This window comes from Anarhichas minor, unplaced genomic scaffold, assembly GCF_050575085.1.
Source record: "Anarhichas minor isolate MPS153535 unplaced genomic scaffold, ASM5057508v1 ptg000010l, whole genome shotgun sequence".
Taxonomy (NCBI): Eukaryota; Metazoa; Chordata; class Actinopteri; order Perciformes; family Anarhichadidae; genus Anarhichas; species Anarhichas minor.
The window spans coordinates 15,757,830-15,782,565 of record NW_027466456.1 but is presented as its reverse complement, the minus strand read 5'-3'; the positions used below and the strand labels follow the sequence as shown (position 1 = coordinate 15,782,565).

General features: G+C 41.6%; 2 protein-coding genes across 3 annotated transcripts; one reads left to right on the top strand and one right to left on the bottom strand.

Moving 5' to 3' along the window:
- The first annotated feature begins 559 nt into the window (after nucleotides 1-559).
- On the top strand, nucleotides 560-15,653 carry fam102bb (family with sequence similarity 102 member Bb). 2 transcript variants are annotated; one of them, XM_076088381.1, is made up of 11 exons: nucleotides 560-815; nucleotides 4,177-4,297; nucleotides 5,086-5,115; nucleotides 5,541-5,657; nucleotides 6,027-6,073; nucleotides 6,858-6,952; nucleotides 8,611-8,709; nucleotides 10,385-10,619; nucleotides 11,248-11,384; nucleotides 12,231-12,300; nucleotides 12,834-15,653. In XM_076088381.1, exons 1-11 carry the CDS (start codon nucleotides 670-672, stop codon nucleotides 12,874-12,876), a joined length of 1,140 nt encoding a protein of 379 aa, XP_075944496.1. In that variant the 5' UTR covers nucleotides 560-669; the 3' UTR covers nucleotides 12,877-15,653. The 2 variants fall into 2 exon arrangements, with proteins under 2 accessions (XP_075944496.1, XP_075944494.1); XM_076088379.1 differs by having other exon boundaries at nucleotides 8,608-8,709.
- Nucleotides 15,654-15,885: 232 nt separating this feature from the next.
- henmt1 (HEN methyltransferase 1) lies at nucleotides 15,886-21,202 on the bottom strand. The gene is made up of 9 exons (XM_076087866.1): nucleotides 21,119-21,202; nucleotides 19,453-19,565; nucleotides 19,022-19,156; nucleotides 18,714-18,896; nucleotides 18,413-18,596; nucleotides 17,321-17,534; nucleotides 16,993-17,092; nucleotides 16,485-16,642; nucleotides 15,886-16,004 (listed from the first exon to the last, which is right to left on the bottom strand). The coding sequence occupies exons 1-9, from the start codon at nucleotides 21,200-21,202 to the stop codon at nucleotides 15,886-15,888; spliced, it is 1,290 nt and encodes a 429-aa protein (XP_075943981.1).
- Nucleotides 21,203-24,736: the final 3,534 nt, after the last annotated feature.

Genomic DNA, 24,736 nt, shown 5'->3' with positions numbered 1-24,736 from the left:
TTGTTGTGTTGTGTATCATTTTGAGGTACTTATACTGTACTTAAGTATTTACATTGTATGCCTCTTTCTACCTCTACTCCTCTACATTTCAGAGGTAAACGTTGAACATTTCATTACACTACATTTATTTTATAGCTTTAGCCACGAGTTAAATTAAAGATTGTTATTATTAATCCCAAATATCAATCAACTCATGAATCATGATGTATAAGTATAGCTTAAACTACCCAGCAGTATATAAGGTAATTAAAATAAACTCAAGCGTTACCAGTTGCAACATTAAGTGATGTACACATGAATCCATCAGTAACTATTACCCATATATGAATTATTCTGAGTTGTGCCATTCGGCATGATGAGTAACGTTTGATGCTAATACTTAAGTCCATACTTAGTAGTGTTACTATTTTTACTCAAGTAAAATATCTGAATACTTCCTCCACCACTGGTATTTTCTTTAAAGTATTAAAGTTTCAAAGCATACACTTTTATTTAGAAAATCCCCAAGAGGAAGTAGCTCTTCTTCGTCGCCTCGGTTCGTCTTCGTCTCTGATTTGACTGTTGTCACCAGCATCTTCACCATCCTCCCACAGCACAACAACACAATGGGGCCGTAATGACAGCGACGAGCGAGATAAGAGCGTCTTCTTGAGAGTACTGAACCGGTGTATGGATTTAATGATGATGAAGAAGAAGAAATTCAAGTTTAAGGTGGATTTTGAGCTGGACGAGCTCTCGTCTGTCCCCTTTGTCAACGGTGTCCTCTTCTGTAAAGTCAGGCTACTGGACGGCGGCTTCTCCGAGGAGTCTTCACGGTGAGGCTTGTCTGCTGTTTATACAGTCATAAACACACCGAGTGTGCAACGTTAATGGCTGTCTTTAGCGTGTATATGTCTTCTAGCTGAGCAACTTTAGCCACAAGCTAACCAGCAAACGTGCTACATGATAGAAACTAGTCCACGTCAGTCACTTGTATGCCGCTTTAACGGCGCTTTCGCTTGTTCACATTCATCGTCACCTTCCAGTCAAAGCTAGTGACTGAGGCTGAATAGTACCCGACATGTTAAAACCTGGTGAGAACAAACTTAAGCACGAGTGACAAGACAGTGCTCCTAAATATCCTCTAACGTTAGCTGAGTAGTTAGGCATTCTCTTCGTGGTGCACGCGACATCGCTTTACATTTCACAAGGTGTGTAACTTTAACTTCCTCGTGGGATTGATTACTGTGCTATAAGGAGCCAGCTGACCTGTTACATACAACTGTCTATTGTTTAATCAATAGAGTCATTGATATGTCTGGCCCCTGTTATCACTGAAGTAGGTGTTTGATTGACTCCATGTTTGTGTCCCACGAGGGCAACTGAAACTGTAAATTAGTTGCCCACTCTATAGGTTTTTTTGACATCTATGTTTGGCAAGACAGGAAACTACTCTATACCCATTATTGACCCTGGAGTCCACAGAAGTGTCACACTAATGCAATTATTGCTGTTAGCAAATACAGTCATCCCCTCTGTAGTTTGGTGCTTTTTAGTTAAAGTGGCTTCTATCACTCGGTGCCCTTTTCCATTATTATTTTCATCATTTATTAATGCAGAATTATTATTTTGATTAGTCATTTGATCTAAAATATGTCAGAAAATGCCCATGAATGTCCTTTTTTTTTTTTCCCAAACAACAATCTAAAACCCATAGATATTTATATTAAATGAACTATAACGCATAAAGACGGTGATATCCTCTGTCTGTGTCTTGTCTTCGGTTCACACTGATACGTGGACTGGCTTCTAGTATTGGAGAAAGGGAGGGGAAAGCATTTTAATGGAGTGAAACTAGGGATTAGAGGGCTTCACCCAGATTACGTAACACGCCCTCTGTTTGCTCCACGGTGAGTAGCTCTTATGGCTTGATGGATGTGTTGGACTGTGTTAATCAGGATATGCTTCTACGGTCGTGACATTTAGGTAATTTTAATATAGCTGCACTTTTCTGTGAGCAGCCACTGTAGCTAAATTAAATGGAAGCAATGCTGTAAAATGGTTCCTTAATCTCACAAACCCAAACAATGGATTTCAAAGGGTTGAGATTCTAATTAAAACATCCTGCTCTGGCTCTGAAATGTTTTAGCTCGGAAGAATTTGTAGTCACGAGTCTCTGCAGCAGTTGTGTTTGTTGGACCTGCAAACTTCAATGTTTCCTCTGGCGTCTCTTTTGCGTCCTCCCCACTGTGAGTGTAGGGGGAAATGAGGCTTGTTGTTTTATGAGCCTCTCTTTTCCTTTTGCTGTGGCTTGTCATCACGACTGCACCCTTGTTCCTGCCCATAACACGTTGTCCTTGTTACGGGCAATCTCTATTGCTCGAGATAGGAAAACCCTGCACCAAAGTCATGTCTAAGTCATTGGTTTTCTGTGTGTTTCATGAGAGAGGTTACGCCTGAAGCCTGACCACATCTGTCTTTTAAAAAGGAGAGCAGCTGTAGTTCAGCGAGATATCGGACCCATCTATAGAGACAAGAGAGACGACCTCTGCGTGTGCTTAGAACCGGACTTACTCGCACTCACTAATGGGATTTCGCTGCGCTGAGAAGTGCTGTGAGTTACAGTACATGCAGTCAAGCCGGGATTCTCAAAGCATGCAGGAGTCCAGCTGGCTGGAAGTTCCCTCGCTGGGAGTTCACTCTCTAAAGTGTATCAAGCCCAGGATGAAGTCAGCGTTTGTGAAACATTAGTTACGCATCTGGTGCTTTGTATTGCCAGTGAGGCCGGGGTGCGGTGCACGACTCAGGGCCTGATTATTCAGACAGTCTTAACCGTCTTAACCGGGATCTGCACACCCTGCTAATCGTCTTATGTCGTCAACACAGTCGATGACATTTCCGTTCTTGTTTCTTTTTGTCCCTATTTCCCATGCAAACTGTTGGACTTGTTGCATTGTTGTAATTGGTACGGTATGTGAGAAAACCATCAGCTCTGCTTGTATTTAAATCCAGCGAGGCTGATCTAAATGAATGGCACGTGGGCTGTCTTGACAGACGGGAGTTGGTTGGGTGAGTGGGAGAGGAGAGGATGCCAGTGAGAGAGAGGCCATCTGGGGTATCGAGATGCGGCCCACGCATACTTCTCTGTTTCTCTTCATCTCATGTTCTCACTGAGAGTCGGCTACACCTCACTCTCATTGGTTTTACCGGTTATTGGCGGCGGGTGTGTGCGCGTGCTGTCTTTATTACTCTCGTGCCATAACGAGTTACACCTGCCAGTGTGGCTCGTTTGACCAGTTTGACCAGTCAAACGAGCCACAGGTGAAAACATGACTGTAATTAGTGAGCTTGTTTATTCAGTGTCCAGAAAAAAAATCTGAGGCTAAACACAAAAACTTTAGTGACGTTGGTAATTTAGCTTTAAACTGGGAAGAGATGAGAGGATTGTTAATCCAGTAGTCATTCAACCAGAGTGGCTTTCATTGTTATTTAATAATGAAATTAAAATGAATGAAATGAAGTTGTGCTTTCACAGCTTAGGAATGTTATCAGGGCTGCAAAAACAAGTGGCAATGATACTTATCCCAAAAAATGTGATCTATATCAGAAACAAATCTTTGATGAAAGTCATTGTATTCTCCGTTTGTACTATCGCCAATACAATATCTTTGTTTTGGTAGGAACATAAAACACTGTCTTAACAATTTGCTTTTTTTCTTCCACAAAAACAAAACCGCTTAAAACTGGCAAAGTTTTAGATTTTAAATCTGAAAACCATTTGATCGAAGAAGAAGTGCTACGGCTACGAAACAGTTCAGCTCATCAATTTAACATTATTTTTTGTTATATTGTCGTAAACATTCTTTCCCATGTATAATATATGATGCATTATAATTCTGGTACAGAGCCAGGCCGTTCATCAGAGGTTATAAAGTGAGTTTTCCAACACCACGAAAAGGAAATGAGCCGTTTTTTTCAGCTGTACAGAGACTCGTTCAAACGATTGAGCTTCATGTGCAATGAAATCCCAAACCCTGCCAGTTTTTTGCACCAATCTCGACTCAAGATGTCTAACATCCAATTGTAAATTATCCTTTTAGACCCCCCCAACATGCAACCCATGCAGAACAAATTCATGATATCTGACCTAACAGAGAGCCTAACGATGGTCTACGTTTGCGTGATCTGCCCTCACAGGGAGCCGGTGCAGGCCAACTGTGTTCGATGGAGGAAACGGTTCTCGTTCCCCTGCAAGATGAGCGCCAATGCAGGGACGGGGGTGCTGGACCCCTGTGTGTGCCGGGTGTCCGTCAGAAAGGTACCGTATGAAGCCACTGTGTTCCACATGTCACACTTCAGATGCACCTCCATAGTGTTGTTGATCCATTAGGACAGAATTGCTGTACCTGGGTTTAAATTCCGGTGTTGGTTACGTTCACTTTTAATGCAGCAAATTGAAACCGGAGAGTGAAATATGAACTCTAAAACGCAAGCACAGCAATCTGGAGAAAACACACTCATCACAGTGAAATCTTTGTCCTTTTCTGTCCTCTAACATTTCACCTTAAACACGAGTGTTCTCTGGTTGTTTCATCATGTCATGTTATACGTTTTAGGATATAAGGTAGAAAAAACAAGCCTGAATAAGCCTTCCTGGTGAAAAGGCCTCTTGTGTTTCCTGTTCCTGGTGTGCCCTGCCCTCCAAGTCCCCAGAACCCTGTGTTATTTTACTCTACCAGTATTTTGGTTTTGAACTTTAAAATGTCAAGCAGCAACCTGTTGCTACCATTTGGACCCAACATCAAAATTGTACAGTGTTGCTGTGATTTCTCCTCTGATGGAAAGTAGCATATTTGTAATATTGTTATAGTTTACCAGACCAGTAATAAATGAGTACGTTTTTAAGTCTTAAAAGGTCAATAACGTGTGTACGGACACACACCGTTTATAGTGCCGGGACTGGAGAGTGTGAATCAATCTCTTGATTTGTACGGAGCTAAAACATTTAATCAAACTTTGTTATTTTATTTTTTTTAAACCTAATCCTGCTTGAATGAAGCATGAATTCCGATGTTTCATTTCGATGTTTCTGCTTCTCTTTTCCAGGAGCTGAAAGGTGGGAAGGCATATGCAAAGGTGATTCCTCACACACTTGCTTCATCCAACCCCCATCTCCCAACCCAAACCTCCAGGTCACCTAGATTTACAGTAATCAGCCGTATTTATGTAGAAAGCCATGTGAGCCCGTAGCGCACAGATGGCCCTCACTGCCTGCAGGTTGGCTCATCATGTCAGTCGGTCTCGCTTTCACTGTTTGCAAGTAATTATTTACTGAGCATGCTCAATTTGTTCTTTCTCGACAAGATAAAAGCCCTTTCCCCCTTACTATTGAAATTGTAGAATGTTACATATTTAGTTTTAAAATGTGCTCATTTTGTTGCGTTTCATGTCCTCACTGCTGTCATGTCACATCCAGAGATTGTCATAGTGCTGACTGGTCAAAACATCGGCCTCCTTAGAGAAAAAACAAAAGTTCACTCGGTGTCATTTTTCTCCTTCAGCTTGGTTTTGCGGATTTGAATTTAGCAGAGTTTGCCGGCTCAGGGAATACAACTCGCAGATGTCTGCTGGAAGGCTACGATACCAAAAATACCCGCCAGGATAACTCCATTCTCAAGGTAACATTCTGATCTGACTTCTTTAGGAGGAAATGCAAGCCTGGTGTTTTACCAAGTAGGCAGGAAAATGTTTTTTGCACAAACATTTAGGATTGCTTGGAACAACAACGGCTAGGTTGCCAGTTAGTCCATTAGATCGTAGCCAGAAATGATTGTATTCTTATATATTATCTGCTTTATATTGTGTATAACGGTTTCTAATTTCTGACAAAGCTAAAGAACAAAAAGGCACAAAAACAAAGATCATTATCCCAAAAAGATGAGATGTAATGGACAGTTCTCCAGTGACCTTTGGATCCGGGCTAATGGAAACCTTTGATGCAAAGCAAACCTGAATAAATGAACAATTGTCTCTTTTTCTATCCGTAGGTCATCATCAGTACACAGCTCATGTCAGGGGATCCCTGTTTTAAAACGTAAGTGATAGTTTTCCTCTTGAGTATGGTGCAAAATCTGCTTTGGTCTGCAGTTCATAGTCTTCCTGACACACCTAGTGTATTAGGTGTGTCAGGAAGTGTGTCAGCTGATTGTAGTTCAGTCGTTTGGGACTCTTAACCATACAATTTCAATAGTAAAGCCATTTAGCTTGAGAATTAAACTATTCTCCACTCGGCCTGTGCTCGACTCTGAGCGTGCCAAAATGTCGATATAACTGACCTGGACCGGACTAACTTAAAGCAGCGTCCTCTCTTTCCCCACATGTCCTGTCTGCATCTCTACTACCACTATCGAACAATGCCAACGTCTTAGAATAGAAGTATTAGTATTCTGTGCCAAAGTTATGACGTCAAGACAGATATACGCTGACTAAAGAACTGCTGGCTCATCAGACTTTCACATGTCAAAAGGCCTGATTCAGTTATCCTGCGTGTGACAAACTGTAAGTTGTCACACCAGTTATTCTCGTATAAGTACGATTTCAGGGAAAGTGTGTCAGCACAGAGAGGGAAATGCTGCTTCACCCAAGGGCAATATTTGACCTAAAAATTATTCAGTCGCCTGTATGTTGATGCCAAAAGCTGCATCTTCTTTTATTGCAGCATGTATTTAAATATTGAGTGTCGACAGTATATATTCACGTTTTAGCCTTAGCTTTTATACCTAACTTAATGGTATTTTCCTTTTGTTTAATCTTAATGTTTTCCCATTGCTCCTCTGTTCATGTCTTCCTCACCTTGCTTTGTATTTATGTGTCACCAGGCCTCCCTCCACAGCCATGGTGATCGGGATCCAGGGGGATGGAGAGAGCCTGCTGGAGGAGAGGAGGGGAGGAGACTCCCAGAAGGGTTGTTCAGGTGAGTCACGCCACGTTACACTCCTCTGGCCTGCTTAGTCATCCCATTGGCTTCCCCAAACATTTTCCTGATGGAGCACACTCCCCATGGGGTGCTACAGGGATGACGTATTTTTTTAGGCTGACCCGGAAGTTGGCATCGCACTGGTTCCCCTCGACAAAAAGCCTTCGGGATTTTCCATTGGACAAACACGGGTTTAAGATACTTAAACTAAAATATTCCTCCTAACATCTCGACCACGCTGAAACCTCTTTTCAGTTTGGTTAGATCCCATCTGCTTATCTGTGTAAACTCACTGTTGTTCAACAGCGCCTCCTTGTAGTGTCAGTTTCTATTATATGTGGCTACCAGATCTAACCAACAACGGTGAAAACAATTTGGTTACATATTTTTAGAGCGGTTATAATCCAAATGTACTGGCCAAATTCAGATTAGGGGAGGGAATAACCTATTGTCAGTAAGAGCCCTCTGTTATATTTAATAAATAACATTGCTTACATGTTTAACTATAGCGTAACCTTTGATCCCTCACTCGTGTCGCTCTACATTAACAGCTTTGAAATCACTACCTAACTGCCGCTAATGCAAGCCAACCACTGCGTGCTGCTCGCGTTACTAAAAGGTTCCGCGCTGGTGAATGAATGGCTTTTATTGTGAAGGAGCTACGAGAGGGAAAGCCTTATTTATCACAGAGTTTAGCAGTAAAAATGCAGACCAATTGAGTTTAGTATGTGTGTGCTCTGCAGCAGGATGCACTCGTGCTTTATGTAACTGCTATTCATCTGCCATCCAGCACTATGAAGACATTCCTTCTCCAGCTGCTACACTTCTCTGCCGTGTTTCACCCCCCCCCCCCCCGGCTCTCTTGCTCTGTGTGTGTTTCTCCATGTGTGAACACATCGCAGTGTTGTTCCTCCTGGAAGCTTCAGAATGTAGCGCAGCTCTTTCGTGTATAATTTAAACTAGTTCTCTCTTAGATCAGCTGCAATCTGCTCTGTCCTGTAGGCTCTTGCATGGTTAAAAATAGGAGTGTGTGCAAGCGAGTCTGTCTAGGGGGGGGGGGGGTGTAATTTGCATGCGCACAAATGGGTTTTTTCATGTAATACATTCCTGTATGCTTATCCTCTCAGACATGTTGGAGTGTGACAAACAATACATTGAGAGTCACTGGAACCTACAAGTGGGTCAAAAATGACCTGCAATCAGAGTTAGAATCAATAGTTCTTCTTCGTAATAATAAACATCGTCTTCGTCTTTGCACAAAACAATGAATTCTACACAATAATTCTACAGATTAGTAATGTTTATTTGTCATTTTTAACTCATTTTAAGATAAAATGACAAGAAGCTTTTGCATACCACCTGTTTCTGTCCGTGATCACTGAACACCGGTTTATTTACTGTTTACTTTTCACTTGCAGTTATCAAAACAAGATTTTTTTTTTTTTTTTAGGAACATGCCAATGCTGAAATATTGGGGGATAAAAGCCAGCTATGCATCTCAGAGTTAATGTCTCTTGACATTTCTGTTGTGTTGCTGAGGCGCACACCTTTTCTTCCTGCAGACATTTGAACTCGACATTTGAACAGACACTCTTAGCGCTTTCATGCCGTCGTCATCCCGTTTGTCTCTTCTTCTGCTCTTTCTAATGCAGCAGAGAGTCGAGAAGGGAAGTGTCCTGTTGTTTCTGATGATCTCGGGGGGTGCGGCCACTCCCGAACATCCAGCTACGCCAGCCAACAGTCCAAACTCTCAGGTACGGGTTTTTATTTTAGATTCACTGTTGTGGACCTGACGTTGATGGCAGGCAATCATTGAGACCGTACATGGATGTTTATGTAATATGATGTATGCGGCTGTCAAAGCTGGATTGGTGAGTGACGGAGTTAAAACAGCCTCAACTGCATATTGCACACAAAGCTTTTGACGAAAGAGGAGCAAAGTGGTACAATCATTTTCCATCGACACTCCACCAGAGCAGTTTAAAGCTGAGGCTCGTGTTTCCATTACAGACGGATCACATGACTGCAATAGCAGAGCAGAGGAAGTAGAGAGATGCACTGAGAGCAGCTCTAATGGCCATTTCCTGCCTGATATTAGTTTGTGGGAAGTATGCCCTTCCATGGCTGTAATGAACTGTTGCCCAGATAATAATAATGATGATAATAATAACAACTAACCTGCAGAAAAGGTAGCAATTGAATGCTTAAATGAATTGCAAAGCATTGCTGTAAATACAGAACTCTTGAAGCACTTCTGAAAAACTGCAATTTAAAAACGGGCAGAGTCAAAAGCTGAACAGCAATACATAAAGAAGGTAACAGCTGATACACACTGCTGAAAAAGATAGACGCTAAACTGTAATTCTGTCAAAGGTGGAAGATGAAATGAATTCTCTCGTTAGGAAGAAAGTAGTATTTGGCTGGAATAGACCGTTAAAATGATATGTACAAATATTTAAAAGAAAGCAGTATTTTGGTGGAAGTCGTTAGACAGAAAATATTATTTGGGTAGAATTATCTTTAAAACTAAGTACTTGGACAGAAAGTAGTATTTCAGTGGTTCCCCCTGCGACAGCATTACAGTTTAGCTTCCAGCTTTTCCAGCGATGTCGTTCAGCTCTCAGCTTCTTTATGTAATGCAGTTCAGTTGTTCAGTGCGATGCATTCGTGCTTTAAGATTTCTGTATTTTTATCAGTGCTTTGTAATTATTTCCAGCTGCCAGCGTTCACACACACACCTTCTGCAAGGAATGCATTTTCTAGTCACAAAGTGATTTACATGGTTGAACCCGGATTAAAACATTCCACGACAGCAATGAGGCAAATAAAATCTGACAGTTAAAATACAAAAATAAAATACCCAAACAATACAATAACAACAATAATGATAAAACAGTGTGTTAGCTTTACTAAAATGCATTTTTCAAAAGCTTAGTTTAATGAAGCTGTGTTTGGGTGTCACTGCAGCTCTACTGACGGACTAAATCCTTTAAAACACTGCAAGTTGCAAATCTGGTCGACAGAAACACCACGCGTATAACGCCTCTTATGAATAACAGATCATTGATTAATCATTTGTTTTAATTCAGATATTAGGCAGTAAATCTTTTCTTCTTCTACAGTTATTCACAGCAATGTTTGGACTTTTACTGCAGAAGCTATTACTACATACAATGCATCATTTAATGTATAGCTGGTGTTTGTATTTTGAATACTACGATACACGTTTGCAGGATTGCCTCAGGGCATACAGTTACTTAACATTACTGTCAAATCAGGTGCATGGACCCTGTGAAATGGCTGCTCGTATAACGCGCTTTTATCCTAAGTGCTTTACAATTTGCGTCTCATTCTATCCGATTTAAAGAGCTGCGGGTCATATTTAGATCATATTCTAAAATATGATCAAATCTTTGCCATCTATCTCAGGATACAGCACAGGTCACTCCCGCTCCTCCAGCATGTCAGAGTTCAGCCACCGGAGAAACCACTCGGTTGGCAGCGCCTCGACGGGCATCGGCAGCATCCCGGAGCCCAGCGAGGACCGGGACCGAGAGTCCAGACCCTGTCCCGCTCTACCCGAACACCCGGTCCCCGACGCCACCGCTAGCAACCCGGCGGGTACACCAGTAAGGAGCGCGTCGTCCTGTGAACGACTCAACAGGTGAGTCTCTTTAGGTCATTGGTCAAGTAAAGAAATGTATTTGGTGAAAAGTACGTCCAGATAATAATCATAGTTCTGTTTAATGAAGAGGAAGCAGCAAGTCGGGGTGATCTCCTGTTATTGTAGGTGATGAGCACAACACAGAGGAGCAGTTCTTTTCAGGAAGTTGTGTTTGTGGAATCTAAAAATGCGCAACCACGACTCAGAGTAGCTTCTCAAACCCAAGACTGGGGAGGCTTTTAGGGACTTCTTTGGTTGAAGGTGCACTTCATATTCAGCTGACCAGTCGTGTATTTCTTACACACTGTGGCATGTTTTTACTTTAGCAGAGTGTAAGATGAGAAAATCCATACCACGCTCATAAATTGTACTTGTAAATACGAAGCTACCACTTGCAGCTCGAGTCTCCGCTGACAAACCTCACGCTTATAGGCCGCGCCCATCAGCCACAATGAGACATCTCTTCTACTAAAAACATGGTGGAATCCCTCGGCTCACTGGTTGACCACATCCCTGCTTCGCACTAAATGTAGATTTCGTTCATGATAAAAGAGCATTTTCATTTGGCAGTGGAAGCCGTCATTGGTGACGCAGACACGGGATGACTCTCTTTATGTCCTCTCCTAAGACACCCTGTGAAGCAGGACTCCATGGAGTCTCAGCTGAAGAGGATGGACGACACGCGGGTGGATGCTGACGATGTCATAGAAAAGATTCTCCAGAGTCAAGACTTTACACCCAGCCTGCTGGACTCCAGCGCTGAAGGTGAGCTACACGTCCAGAGAAATAATCAGCTGTTTGTATGGGAATCGCCATATCTGCAGGTTTTAATTATTTTGAGTGTTAAGTGTGTTCCCTCCTTCTTGTATCGACTCTTCAAGGAAAGTTACAAAACGCAACCATATTCTCAAACTCCGTAGCAGAAACAATCGGTTATTTGATTGACCGTACATTAAGTCATTTATGAAGTAAAAAAAGCCCAAAATGTGCTGGTTCCAGCCTCTCCAATTTTAAAGATTTGCTGCTTTTCTGTGTTTTAAATAATTGTGGATTCATTACTGTCAAGTTCTGGACTGTTGAAGATGTTACTCTGTGCTCTGGTTATTTATAATTTGCATTTTTTTTACCCTTAATATACTACAAATTCTACTCAATTATTGCCTTACTTATTAATCTATTCATTATTTTGTTTATAAAATGTCTTAATTGGAAAAAGAAAGAAAAACAGAAAATATTTATATTTATGAAGCATCAGCAAATGTTTGGATTTTTGCTTGAAAATGGACTCAAACCCTAAATCAATTATCAAAATAGTTGCTGACCAATTGTTAATGCTATAATAACCACAAACATTCATCATTAGCTGCAGCTGTGTTGAAGTCACCAGTATTGCGTTACCTCCGTGAGTCAGTCTGTGTGCTCCGAGGAGCTCGGTGTTGTTTTTCTTTCCAAGGTCTCATGCAGCTCAAATGTAGGAAAAGAAAGCCGCTATCGATACATGATTATTTTTAGATTGCCTAGCAACTGGCTGCTCCTCATGACAGGAATGATACAGGATGTGGATGCTCGCTGTACTGACCAAAATGTTACTGCAACTCTTGTCTGCTCCAGAGGAAGGCTTGCGTCTGTTTGTCGGCCCCGGGGGAAGCACGGCCCTCGGAAGCCATCACCTTCCCACCAGGTGAGCATGTCCAGCGTACTCGTACTAAAGGATTTGTTTCTCATAGAAGATGGAGAGGGTGGGGGGGCAGTTGATTAAGTCTTTTGTTAAAGATTCAACAATTATCGGTGCAAAAACTGCTGTCTGGGAGATGTTTTACTTCCAAATGGGAATAAGGACGGCAATATAAGTCTCAGGGTTGATCCACCACTTTGGTTTATAACAAACCTTTCCTCTAGCACCACCATGAGGTAGACATTTTTGGTTTAAGTCAAACATCTCACAATGTAGATATGAAGCCGTGTCATGCCGCAGAGTATCTGCCGTGTGCTTGGGTAAGAAACGGATTCAAGGCCACTTTAAGAGGTGGACTAGGTCGGAGAGGAGTGTGAAACCGATATACAACAAGTAACTATCTGTAAGACAAGTGGAGCTAGATAAGTAGGGATAACTGAAACCCTTGAAAGAGGGAATGATTGATTCGACTCTACTGTGCGGTACGTGTGCCAGGTACTAAGGTGAGTTGCTAATATGGTCTTTTCTCGTTGTCCCAGGGTGGGAGCTGGAGCGTACGAGCAGGTGGTGATAAAGCGTTAAGACCTGCAGCCTCTCACAGGTGGACCGACACCGCTTGCATCTAAAGAACACTGGAGGCAAGGCTGTGTCAATTTCAATCTGCATTCCTACAGCACACACACACGACCTGCTCAGCACCCTGTCTGACCTCACAACAGTGCCCTCCTGTGTTCAAGAGTCCTGCAGGACACAGTAGCTCGCCGGTAGAGAGGTGAACCGTTATTGTCTCGGGCTAAACAAACACACGTGAAGGGAAGAGACAAAAGAAAATATTACCACGTATGTAACAAACTCATTTTCTGGGTGTAGATTAGCCTCATCTGTTTGAGGCCAGCATCCGAACCGACTCGATTTAAACTGTGAGGAACCGAAAGAAAAATGGTGAATCTCTCTTTCTAATGGAGGACACTGGGACAGGCACACAGCCTGTCCCAGTGTCCTCCATGTGTGTGTGTGTGTGTGCATCATCATCAGAAGAGTATGCAATGCGCTTTCAATACATTCCTTTAGGCTCTCAGTGTTTGTTTTAGACCTTCCTCTTCAAATAAGATGTTCTTTTTAATATTCGCCTATAAGCTGCTAAAAAAAACATTGTTGTAGTTGGCGCTCTGACAACCGTCGCTGTTTGAAGTTGAGAATGTTTTACTACAAAGACGAGGCCTCAGACTCGAGGTGTGTGTGTGTGTGTGTGTGTGTGTGTGTGTGTGTGTGTGTGTGTGTGTGTGTGTGTGTGTGTGTGTGTGTGTGTGTGTGTGTGTGTGTGTGTGTGTGTGTGTGTGTGTGTGTGTGTGTGTGTGTGTGTGTGTGTGTGTGTGTGTGTGTGTGTGTGTGTGTGTGTGTGGCAAAGACCACTTTAGGTAGGAACCGTTCTCCTGTTATCCTGGATGAGTGGAGGGATGTGATGTGTTCTCGTGGAAAGCACGAACAATTTGCTTAATCGTAAACATAAGATGATCTCATTTGTTTGCCAAGCGGTGTAGAAAACCCGACAGTACTATTCTGCCTTACAAAGGTTACAACATATTAGTTCAAATCTTTTTAACATGAACTGACATCTTGGTGATCCAGTGACCTTAACAGATGTCGGTGACCTCCATCTCTTCTTTTGACTCTCGTGACATTAATGTGCTTTGGTGTGTTTAAGCTACCTTCAAATCACAAATGTATTCATTTATATATTATATTGACTTTACTATAAATATATATCAATAGATAGACACCCAGAAAAACAGATACATTTAATTCCTGTAATCTAAAGACAATAAATAATCAAAATAAAGTTTATTTTTGTAAACAAGGACAAGAAGGCTGAAAGAACACATTTAGTGGGTACATACACACGCTATCCCGTCAAACTCACCAAAGATTATCCAAACGCAGTATCGGCTTCTTTATGACAATTCTGTTTTTGGGGTTAAGAACTCAGCCAAAATTAGAGAAACAAACGTAGTACTGTCTGCCTTTGTGGAGCAGTAAACACGGAGTATGAAAGAGGCTTCTGTGCTGAATCTCACTGTAGAAGGGCAAATATCTCGTGTATCTATCGTGCACCTCTACGTCTGTCTGAGCAGGAAGCTTCCATCAGTGAACACATGAAGGACCCTGTGACCTACCAACAATTGTGTTTGTGTGACTGTTGCATAATGTAATGTGTTTCACTTAATGATTGTACAGAGAAGGACTAGTTAAGTAATCCACTGCCATGAAGAAAATACTCAACAGCACTTAAAAAAACAAAAGAGTGATAGTTCTATGTTTGTGTCTGTACCTCCTAACACCTTAAAACCACTTTAATGATCCAACACAATCAATACATGAACGATCAGTCAATCTAATCTCAAACAAAATAAATGTGAGGAGAGTTTTTGCCTTTCCAGTCTAATTTATTCAGATTATTAGAGAACTTGCCAAAGTGCACAACACACTGTTATTACCCGGGACCCCGTCCGGCCTATGCATACTCAGACAATATTAAGACTCATAACTATTGAAAGCAGACTGTACAGTATCTGTAATCTCCTGTCATAAGCCATAGTAGAGGCAGGATACTTCCTCTTCTAGATAAACTATATCTGTGTTCTATCAAAGTGTCATCAGTGTATGGTGTTTTAACTATACGTCACTGTTCTGTGTCTGTACGTTCGGCATGATGAAGACGTCCTTCTGTTAAGCTTTTTCCTCATTTGATATGGTGCCATCTTTTAATCTGAATATTACCACATCGAAGGAACGACTCCGCTTGCCTCTTTAGCGCGTAGGAAAACATTTTGCTCTCATCACTTCCATGTTAAAGCAGATGTACGACGTAACTGTAAATCAGTGTTTTTTTTATTTTCGGCATGGTTTAAACGTCTCTAAAAAGATATCATCGTCTGTTTTTGAATCTGTCAGTGCTGATATTGTGCCATATTTTTGCTAAATATTTTATTGTTAAGAAAAAAAGTGTCACTACATAGTTAAGACGGTGTTAAGTGTATGATTCATGGCCAACATATATCAACTATTGGAGTTTTGTGTGTGTTTGTTTTTGGATAAAAATCATTTGTTTTACCTGTGTGACACAGGTGTGATTATCTCGGTACCTAACATGTTGTTACAAACATGGTCTCTTCTTCTCTTCTGTGAAGCTCTTATAAGACTGTAAAACGTATTCTCCTGTAAAGTGATCTGTTGTGACGCTGTCCAGTGGTTCCCGTCACAGACTTGTCCTCTCGGCCAACGTTTTCTTCCTGAACGAGTGTGCTGGATGCTTCAAATGTGTACCTTGCACTGTTGAATAAAACCATCTAAAACCTTGAGCATGTGTGAGATTATGCTTTAATGCACAGCAATCACAATGTGAACATCTTTTATTGTACCATTTACATTAAGTGGCCTCAGCAAGTGTACTCCTGTTTAAGAGGCCAGTGGATATTTACACAGAACACAAAGTCCAAACGAGCCATCTAATAAACCCAAGAGCCACAGTTTCAGCAATGCTTTTGGGAATCGTCAGCACAACACTAACCACGTGCTGACTCAACAAGTCACCTACTTGTCCCCCGGCGCCAAAGCATCTGCATCCCAGTCTTCCTCCGGCTCACAACTGTGGGAGCACCGTCTGGCCTCTGCGAACCCGCTGTCCTCCAAATCATCACGATCCTCTTCTTCTTCAGTTATTATATTCATAGAATAAGAAGCAGAGCAGGGAACAAAGTCAGCTGATGATGATTTCATAAGTGCAATGGGCTAACTTGTAGAGAGGGAAACTAAGCTCTGTGAAGCATTGTGCAAATAGTTTGGTTTGACACACTGAGTACAGTAAGAATGGGGACATCTGCTGGGCAACCCGTGGTGTTGCATTTCTATTGGTCCCCTTTTAAACAAAGTCTGCAGCTCTGCTTGTGGCAGGTTGACGCGCACATTCCATATTCAGAACTAGCGTGACATGTCGGATGACGGCCTCGCTTGTGATGATTTTTCCAGCGATATGTCTCGTAGCGACGCCTCTGCTTTGAAAAGTCAACACTGTCAAGTAGTCCGCTTTAAGTGGAACATCGTCGCTAGAGATGCGTCGGTCCCCTTCTCATTAGAAATGTTTACGCACAAATAACATGACGGACGTAGAAGTGTTGGAACGTTAACGGTACCTTGTTCCTGGTCATTTAGGAGCACAGCAGAGCCGTCCTGGCTCAGTTTAACGTCGGGGTGATCCATCAGGAGCCGCCTGAGGTTACCGAGGCTTCCACTCAGGGCACCGACTTTGGGGCAGCGGGACCACAGCACAGACAGAGGTACAGACACACACCTGCCAGCACACACACACACAAGATGACATCATGACATGAAACCCGTGAGAGGCCAAACCTTTGGAAATATTTGTTCAAAAATAAAAAGCTCAGTAATGAGACTGGTGGCCGTTGCTTTTTAGTAGCAGCTCAAGAAAATAGAAATGTGTGCAAATATAGAAATGTATGAATACAGCAGTTTGGAAGAGAACAGCTCACCGTCTACTGTGGTATGTTGATAACACGGTAAAGTATAATGAGTACAGATGACACACAAACATGGCCCGTCTTCGTGATCTGCACGCCACAAACTGCCTTTTAACACGTCGCGGCAAAACTCTTCCTCCTCATCTTCCTCAAGGAAACAAACCTGCGCAATCTGCCAGACTCCTGTTGTCCTTGGCCATCTGTCCAAAACAGCTCTCCATCCTCAACGTCCTGATGCTCCACCAGATTCTTCATCGCTGCTGCTGTGAGGTATGTTTTTTTTAAAAACAGGAAACATACTGTATGCTTTTTATGCATTTAATTTGCCAGGAACATTTAACCATAAAAAAAACCTGGCAGTATATAAAATACAATGCCATCGTGGAGAAACCTTTAATTTACACACAAATGGCATTTTGCTGGCTCTATTACTTCCAATAAGCGCATCCTCCTCCAGCAAATATACACCCTGGTTCTTATGAACTGTTCACCTGGCTGCTTCTCTTCCATCTCCAGGTGTTGCTCTGACGCTCTGTGGCATTCCTCCCCGTCCCCCTCAGCCGGTGTATCGGCGTCATCCCCTTGGCCGGTCTCCTCCTCCACCCATCTCCTCCTCAGCTGTTCTGCCCAGTACAACACCTCCGTCACCAGGACCCTCTGCAAGATGTTGTTGTCATGCAGGCTGGGGTAGTTCTTACTATACAGCTAATACAGAAACAGGTTATAAACAAATACAACAACTATTTCTAGTTGTAGAAATATCTGGCTTTACAAACTTACTTTTAGAAACTCCAGACTCTGACAAGCTAGTTTACTCATCTATAGTTAAAAGTAGTTTTTGTCTTTGTGTTTATTGCAGGTTTCTATTTTTAAGAGGGCAGTGGGCGTGGCTTACAGTAGGCTCCATATGCAGACGACCAAGACTCCCCATGTTGTAGCTGCTGGTGGTCACCAGCAGAGGCCGACAAATATAACCTTTTAAAACTCACTGGTTCTGGGGCTCATGGATTAGTGTTACCGCCCCACGTCCAGAAAAGCGTCACTTTTTTCTATAAATCTTTATTGTCACATCGATATTGCACATTGAATACTGAATGAATTAAGTTAATTAACGAATACAAACTAAAACACTGCATGAAATGATTAAATCTGTTTCCTGTTCACATCTTCACTCTCAGAATAATCTGATCTTGTAGGAGGGGATCTGTCCACTTGTTTATCAATAAATGGTTTTAAAAAGTTATGACTACTGTGTTTTGAAAGAGTACAAAACTTGTTTGTATTGGAAAAAGACTATTTGCTAAGTCATTTTATGAAAATATTGTTTTGATTTTAAATGTTGCGTATTTAGGATCATTGATATAACATTTTTTGTATCTAGTTAGAGTAAATATATTATGCTATAAACGTGTGGACTTAGCATCCATGGTGATCTAAACATTATAGCTGACAGAATATAAGGAAACTATAAACAACCTCAGACACATGAAAACATTCGGTGAATAAAGCGGGGAACCAAAAATCCCCACATTCATATTCTCTGAAGACTCAGAAGTCACTGGTCTATAAACAAGGTCTCTCACCAGTGTGTATGAAAGCGCATTGTCAGCATCATCACAAAACACGTTGCAGACCTCTCTTCCCCCGAGCCGGTGAAACACACCGATCTGGGAGCAGAAGCCGACTCTCTCCTGCTGGCCCGGAGGTGGCCGTCCAACGCCGGTGAACTCCACCTCGTAACCGTGATCCACGCACACCTTCAGAGCCCTGAGGAGGGACGCAACGTCAGCAAAGTTCAGTTTAAATCTTCATAAAGTGCTGATGTATTTTAGGGTGGATTTATCCATTAAGATTCTCTGTCATATGCATCGTCAGCGAGCATACCAGGACTTGAACTCGGCTCTGGTCCACTCAAACTTGTGGTCGCTGTGCCTAAAACCCGTAAGTCGAGGGAACAGCGGGTTGAACTCGTAGTTTGGGGTGCTGACGATAACTGCCGCTGGAGTCATGTAACCGAAGACCACCTCAGAGAAGCGCTCCACGTCAGCAAGAGTGAGGTGCTCTATGCTGCAGAAAGCCAGGGGAGCGTGGTGAGGATGAATGGCACAGAGGGACAGAAAGATGAAAAACCAAACCGATAGAGAGAACCTGCCCTGATAAACAAAAGAAAGAGGCAATAATCAGCCTCTTACAGCTCTATACTGGTCGCCAGGTCAAACCCTCTGAGGCGGGCGTCCCTTTGTGTGACTGAGCCCTGGTACATCTCAACGAGCAGCTGATCATTACGAGGTTGCAGGTAGTCCGTTGACATCGGAGCTAATCCATGCCTGAAGGAACATACAAGCACAGTGCACAGAGTCAAAAGACAATTTTTTTTTTCTTCTAAATTCACGTTTATAAAGCTACAACCAGCGGAAATATTTGCAATTTTTACCCGATCAAACAACTGGCACGATATATTGATCACCAACAGAGTTGCCGATTATGTTTCTGTTGATGAACTCGGTTGATTGTTTCGACTCTGTATTCACCTGCCATCAAACTCTCTGTGATCTCAACCATGAGCCCAGCCCTGTATGATGAAGTATTCACTCACGCCTCTGATTTTTACAAACATACGTACATCTTCTTTTTCACTTTGGCACCGTCGATGTCCACTCCGGCCAGCAGTTCGATTTCACAGTGAAACTTCAGTTGTTTGAGAAGGCTGCACTCGCTGCAGCCCAAGTCCACCACCTGAGGAGAAGAGAGAAGTAACGATGTACGCCGAGTAACTCCCGGCTAGAGGGAGTAGTCTAATCCTATGTTAAGCTTACTACACATGGGTCAAAAATATATATTTAAATTCAGGTATATTGTGTATACAGTATATAATTTAATTAAATTAAATGTATCAGACTCATTGTCACCAATATTCGATTCAGCTATTTGAGTCGATATCAGCCTGATATCGGTATCGGTGCGTCCTTATTCTGAACTTTACGGTAAATGCTTTGAAAAGGCCCACAGCTGGTCTCCGAGGACAAATACGTCTGCAGATGTTCAGGCCTGACTTTTCTTTACGTGTGCTGCTCGTCGTTTACAGGGCGGTTAGCAACTTGAGATGCGAAACTGGAGTTGGAGTTGAGAGCCGACGTGTACGACCGGATTGATTCACAAGTAGCCAGTTTACGAGCTACTTTTAAACCAATAAAAAGCAAAATCATCCTCAGAATAGAGCATTGTTGTCGAGGGAAGTTCCATTTGACCAACATTCCCTAAACAGGGATCAGGGAGTAAGGATGTTGTACGTCAGGAGTAACAGCCGATCATCACTGAATCTGTGCCACAGAGAGACAGGGGAACGCATACTGGAGCTGTGTCGAACCAGCAGATATTGCTGAAAATGCAATAAATTTGTTCTGCAGATGTAAATATTGGCCCATCTTTGTCTGTGATTAGCAATAATTTATATCGGTATCGGCCCTGAAAAAAACATGTCAACTCCAATGCTCTGTAGTCAAAGATGTTGTGAACTCAAATTTATCAAATTGTCAGAAATGATGGAGCAATGTGTTTTTACAGAAAAGAAGGCCTTTCAAAGTACATAATGAAATACTTTAACTTTGACTATTCACCATATCTATATCAAAATGCTTGATTTTGAGACTGTATGTAGTCAGAGTTCAATATAGATCAGTCAAAATCAAAGAATAAAGTAATTTCCATCACAACGTAGTAGGATTTGATAAGGGACACAGGTAATATGCTTTATAAATCCTGTGATATTATCCAACTGATCTTATTTACATATATGTATTTTGTATACTGTGTTAACACTTTACTTTGAAAACCGGAAATACCGTTAGTTGTCACACGCGTGTCTTTGCGCTTACTTCGCCAATCCGTCGCATGGCCTCCATTCATTTACCGTAAACGTCAGAATCAAAACACAAGTGCACTTTCCAACGCACGCTTAATAATAGTTAATTAACGTTAGATCATGAAGAGGTTAGCTAGCGGCTACTGTGGTTCAGTTAGTAAACAAACGTTGACTTCCAAGTTTAAGAGATAAACCTGTTTCCAATTAGCAAGGATAGTTTGGAGTTTGTTACTTTACAATGTTAAACATTTAATGCAAAAACCTGATTTAGGTTTTGCGACTGAAGCTAAAGTTAGCTATAGTTAGCTCTATGACGTTAGCTAGAGTTACGTTAGCTTTTGAATTATCGTTAGCAAACGTTACACAAACAAACGTTTGCTTTAAGCTAAAGTGTAAAGTGTGTGTCTCATTGAGACAGTAACGTTACCTTTTTGGGTTTATTCTTCTTGATAAAATCGATGACGAATTGATGTCTCTGCCTGTGCAGCGCCGGACTGAACGTTATATCCATGTTGACGATATTCAGCTCAGGTTAACCGTTACGTCAGTAGCCCCACCGGACACCAGAAGGCGCTGTTATGAGTGTGCACGCGGGACTTTTTTTTTAAATTTTAATGATAATCTTTTTTTTTTTTTTAACGAGGGCTGTGTCTGCAAAATCCAGATAGATTTGTGCATTTAAAACCATTTTCTTTAAGTCAAAAACTCTGATTTATTTTCTTGAGTAATCTATTAAAATAAAAAACAAAACCCATAATCTCCTAAAACCCAAGCTGACCATTCGAGGCCCTGTTTTGTCTTATGAACAGGCAGAAAAAATATCTCCAGTTTGTCATCACACAGCACAAAGACAAGAAATGTTCACCATGACATTTATGCTTAAATAATTACAGATAATCCCAGCACCAATGGTCAATTATGAAGTGACTAATCGTATCAGCTCTAGAGCTTTGTGCTTAGAACGACACTGAGATAGTTAACGTGGTGATATAAACATCAGTGTTAATGTTCATTGTGAATATGTTAGTGTTTAGCAACGCTAATGAGACAACAGTGAGGTTGTGGGCTGTGACATCAAAACAATGCATTAGAAGACCCGTCCGTTCACATGACACATAGTCATTTGATCCATTGTTTATGTACCAATACTGGTCAGAGAAGCTTAAATCTAAGTGTATCCAGCCACATCGTTGTGGCAGACAGTTTTGTTTTTCTGTTCAGATCCTCAATCACTGTCTCTGATGGTGGTGGAGACATTGGGAGCAGCTGAGCTCTGTATCGCTTCCCTCAACACCTCCTTCAGGTCAACATCTGTTACTCCCCAGGCAGTGCTCATCCTCCTCTCCCTAGCTGTGTCTGATTGGGCGTTGGAGTGACGCCAGCTGCAACCATCGCCCTGCAGTCCTGAGGGTTTCTGGGTAAGATCACATGTGCTCTCTCGTACCCTCTTGGTAGGATTGTGCTCAAATCAGTGGACCGCTAATTGTGACCTTCTGCGCTATTTGTCTCATTACAGCGATCAAGAATGTGTTTAGTTCTCATAAACTACATTTAATGCAGTTGACTTACTTCTGACCTTTTTTGCCCCTCTTTACTTTTATCATAGTTTACTCTATATGTAAGTGTTTGAGGTGGCGGGGCCTCTTTGTCTCTGTCCATACTACACCAAGCCATCCAGCAGCACAGGACACCACAGGGGGTGTTTCACCCGTTCAACTTTGGCCCTTCTTTAGTTTTAATCCTCTGATATATACCTTTTTCTGTCTAATCTTGACGGTGAAGTCAATTTGAACACAGTAAAAGTACAATGTTGTGACTTACAGATGTATTTTCTTTCACCGCAAAAATAAACATTTAGTAAGTAAAGCACGATGTTTTTGAGGCTACCTTTGCCAGTGGAGTTTTAACACCCTTAGTTTAGAAAAGCTATTGACTTATTTCCTTAAGGTATCCATCCTGTCAGAGGGTTTAACATTATAGTTCTTTAAAACTTAACAGTCTCCCATAAAATTGAGGTTCAGGTGAAGCCTTGACATTGCAAAGAAAGAATAGAAAAAACAAACTACATCATGAGGTATGAATCGATTAAATGGCCAAACGGAGTGAATACCAACATTAAAGTAACAAAACGTTTTCAACACCAATGTTCATACAGAGGGATGTTTTAATGTTTCAAAGATTTGTTTTTTTATTCTCTCATTTCTGTGATTGTTAAAAGCGATCTGTCAAAGTGTTCACAAAATGAGAAGTCACATAGTACATCATTTAGAAAATATACTGCATGGTTTCAAAAATATTGCTTGAAAATATATCAGCTTATGTTTACACTACGATCATCCAGAGAGTTTAATAACCTTCTTGAAAATAAAACCATTTTTGATAAATAGAATTTCAGCAATACTTTGTTAGACGGCATTAATGTCATAATGCTGCTATGATACCAGCCATAATTATTAAAATGTATACATATACGCTATTGCTAACAAAGATTCATAAGCATTGAAATCTAAAAGGTTCTCCTCAGGTTCGATCATAATTTATCTGTGACATGCAAGAAGTACCCCAAACAGAAGAACGTTGTGGCTTTGTAGTTGTAATTACTTTATTTTTACACGTTTTCTTCTAAAGTTCTTAGAGATTGAACAGTTAACAATCGTGTTATGGATGCTACAGAGAGAAGAACACAAAGACATGGTGGTGGTTCTGCTGAGTCCAGTGTCTATTTAAGTGTATCTGTGGTGCTTCGTGAGGAGGCACCGGTGGTTCTACACACTGGCTTGGTGTAGTTGCTTTGGTCGATGGCGTTTTTGGCTGCAATCCTGATGCAGTAGGTGGTCCACGGCTTGAGGTCAGTCTCGATGTAAATATTACCTTCCACGGTTCTCCTTCTCGGTGGCCGATTGGTCTGCTGCTTCTCCACAATTTCGACTGTGTACTCGGCCGCATTCTCTACCGTCATCCACTTCACATACAAGGAAACTCCACTTACTGTTACATTCAGCACTTTTGGGAGTTCAAGATCTGAGAGAGAGAGAGAGACGGGTGAGAAATTAACACAATGTACGGGCCTATGATGATTTCAGATTCATTACTATGCATCTCTAGGTGATGTAATAACACGACACTTACTGTTATCTAAATGAACATTTCTTCTTCTGCGAGCTACTGGACCTGAGGAAGGTGAGAAATAATGGTGACAAATGTCAGAAACTGGATTTTAAAGTGGCAATATAGAGGGAATATTGATTGCGCTGTAGATGTTTTCACCGTGCGTCTGACCTGTAATATCTCGGGTAGGGATGCTTTCTCCCGCCGCATTGCTGGCTGTCACTTCAGTGGTGTTCGGATCAAAGTTGGTCAGCTGGCAGGAGAGTCCGGTGGTGTTGCAAAGCTCGACACGGGCGGCCCCCGACCCACTGTAGACGGTGTACCGTGTGGCAAGCACCGATGCATCCCAGGACAGCACAGCAGACGCTCTGCCACCAGTGTATCTCACATTCTGGGGAGCACAGGGGACTGGGAAAGAAAACAGTGAGAATGCAGTTAACAGAAGGACTGGGGGATGTTGTATTTAAAACATGCATCATCATTTTTAGGTTGGACAAGTAATCGAAATTTTATCAAAATCGCAATATGGCCTACTCCAATCTTCAAATAAAAGAATATTTATTACAGGCAAAATGTGGGTCAAAATAGTGTTTTATCCTAAATATTGTCACACCATAATCATTTACTTTCACTACAGAAATAAGAATAATGTTGTAAAAATGGTCATTCCCTCTAATATTGCTAGTCACATAGCTCTATTCTTAAGTCCCCCTATTTCTCATTTATAAACCTTAAATACATGGTTTACAACACATGTAGTTGAAAGCAAAATAAGGACACACGTATTTATTGATTTCCAGTATTTGTCAACAATTATAACATCCTATGAAGACATTTACAACAGTTTTTTACCATATTGTCGTTTATTTTCTGTTTATACACCAGACTCCACTTAAGGTATGAATGTTTCCTCTTACTTTTAGTGCAATTTAGATTG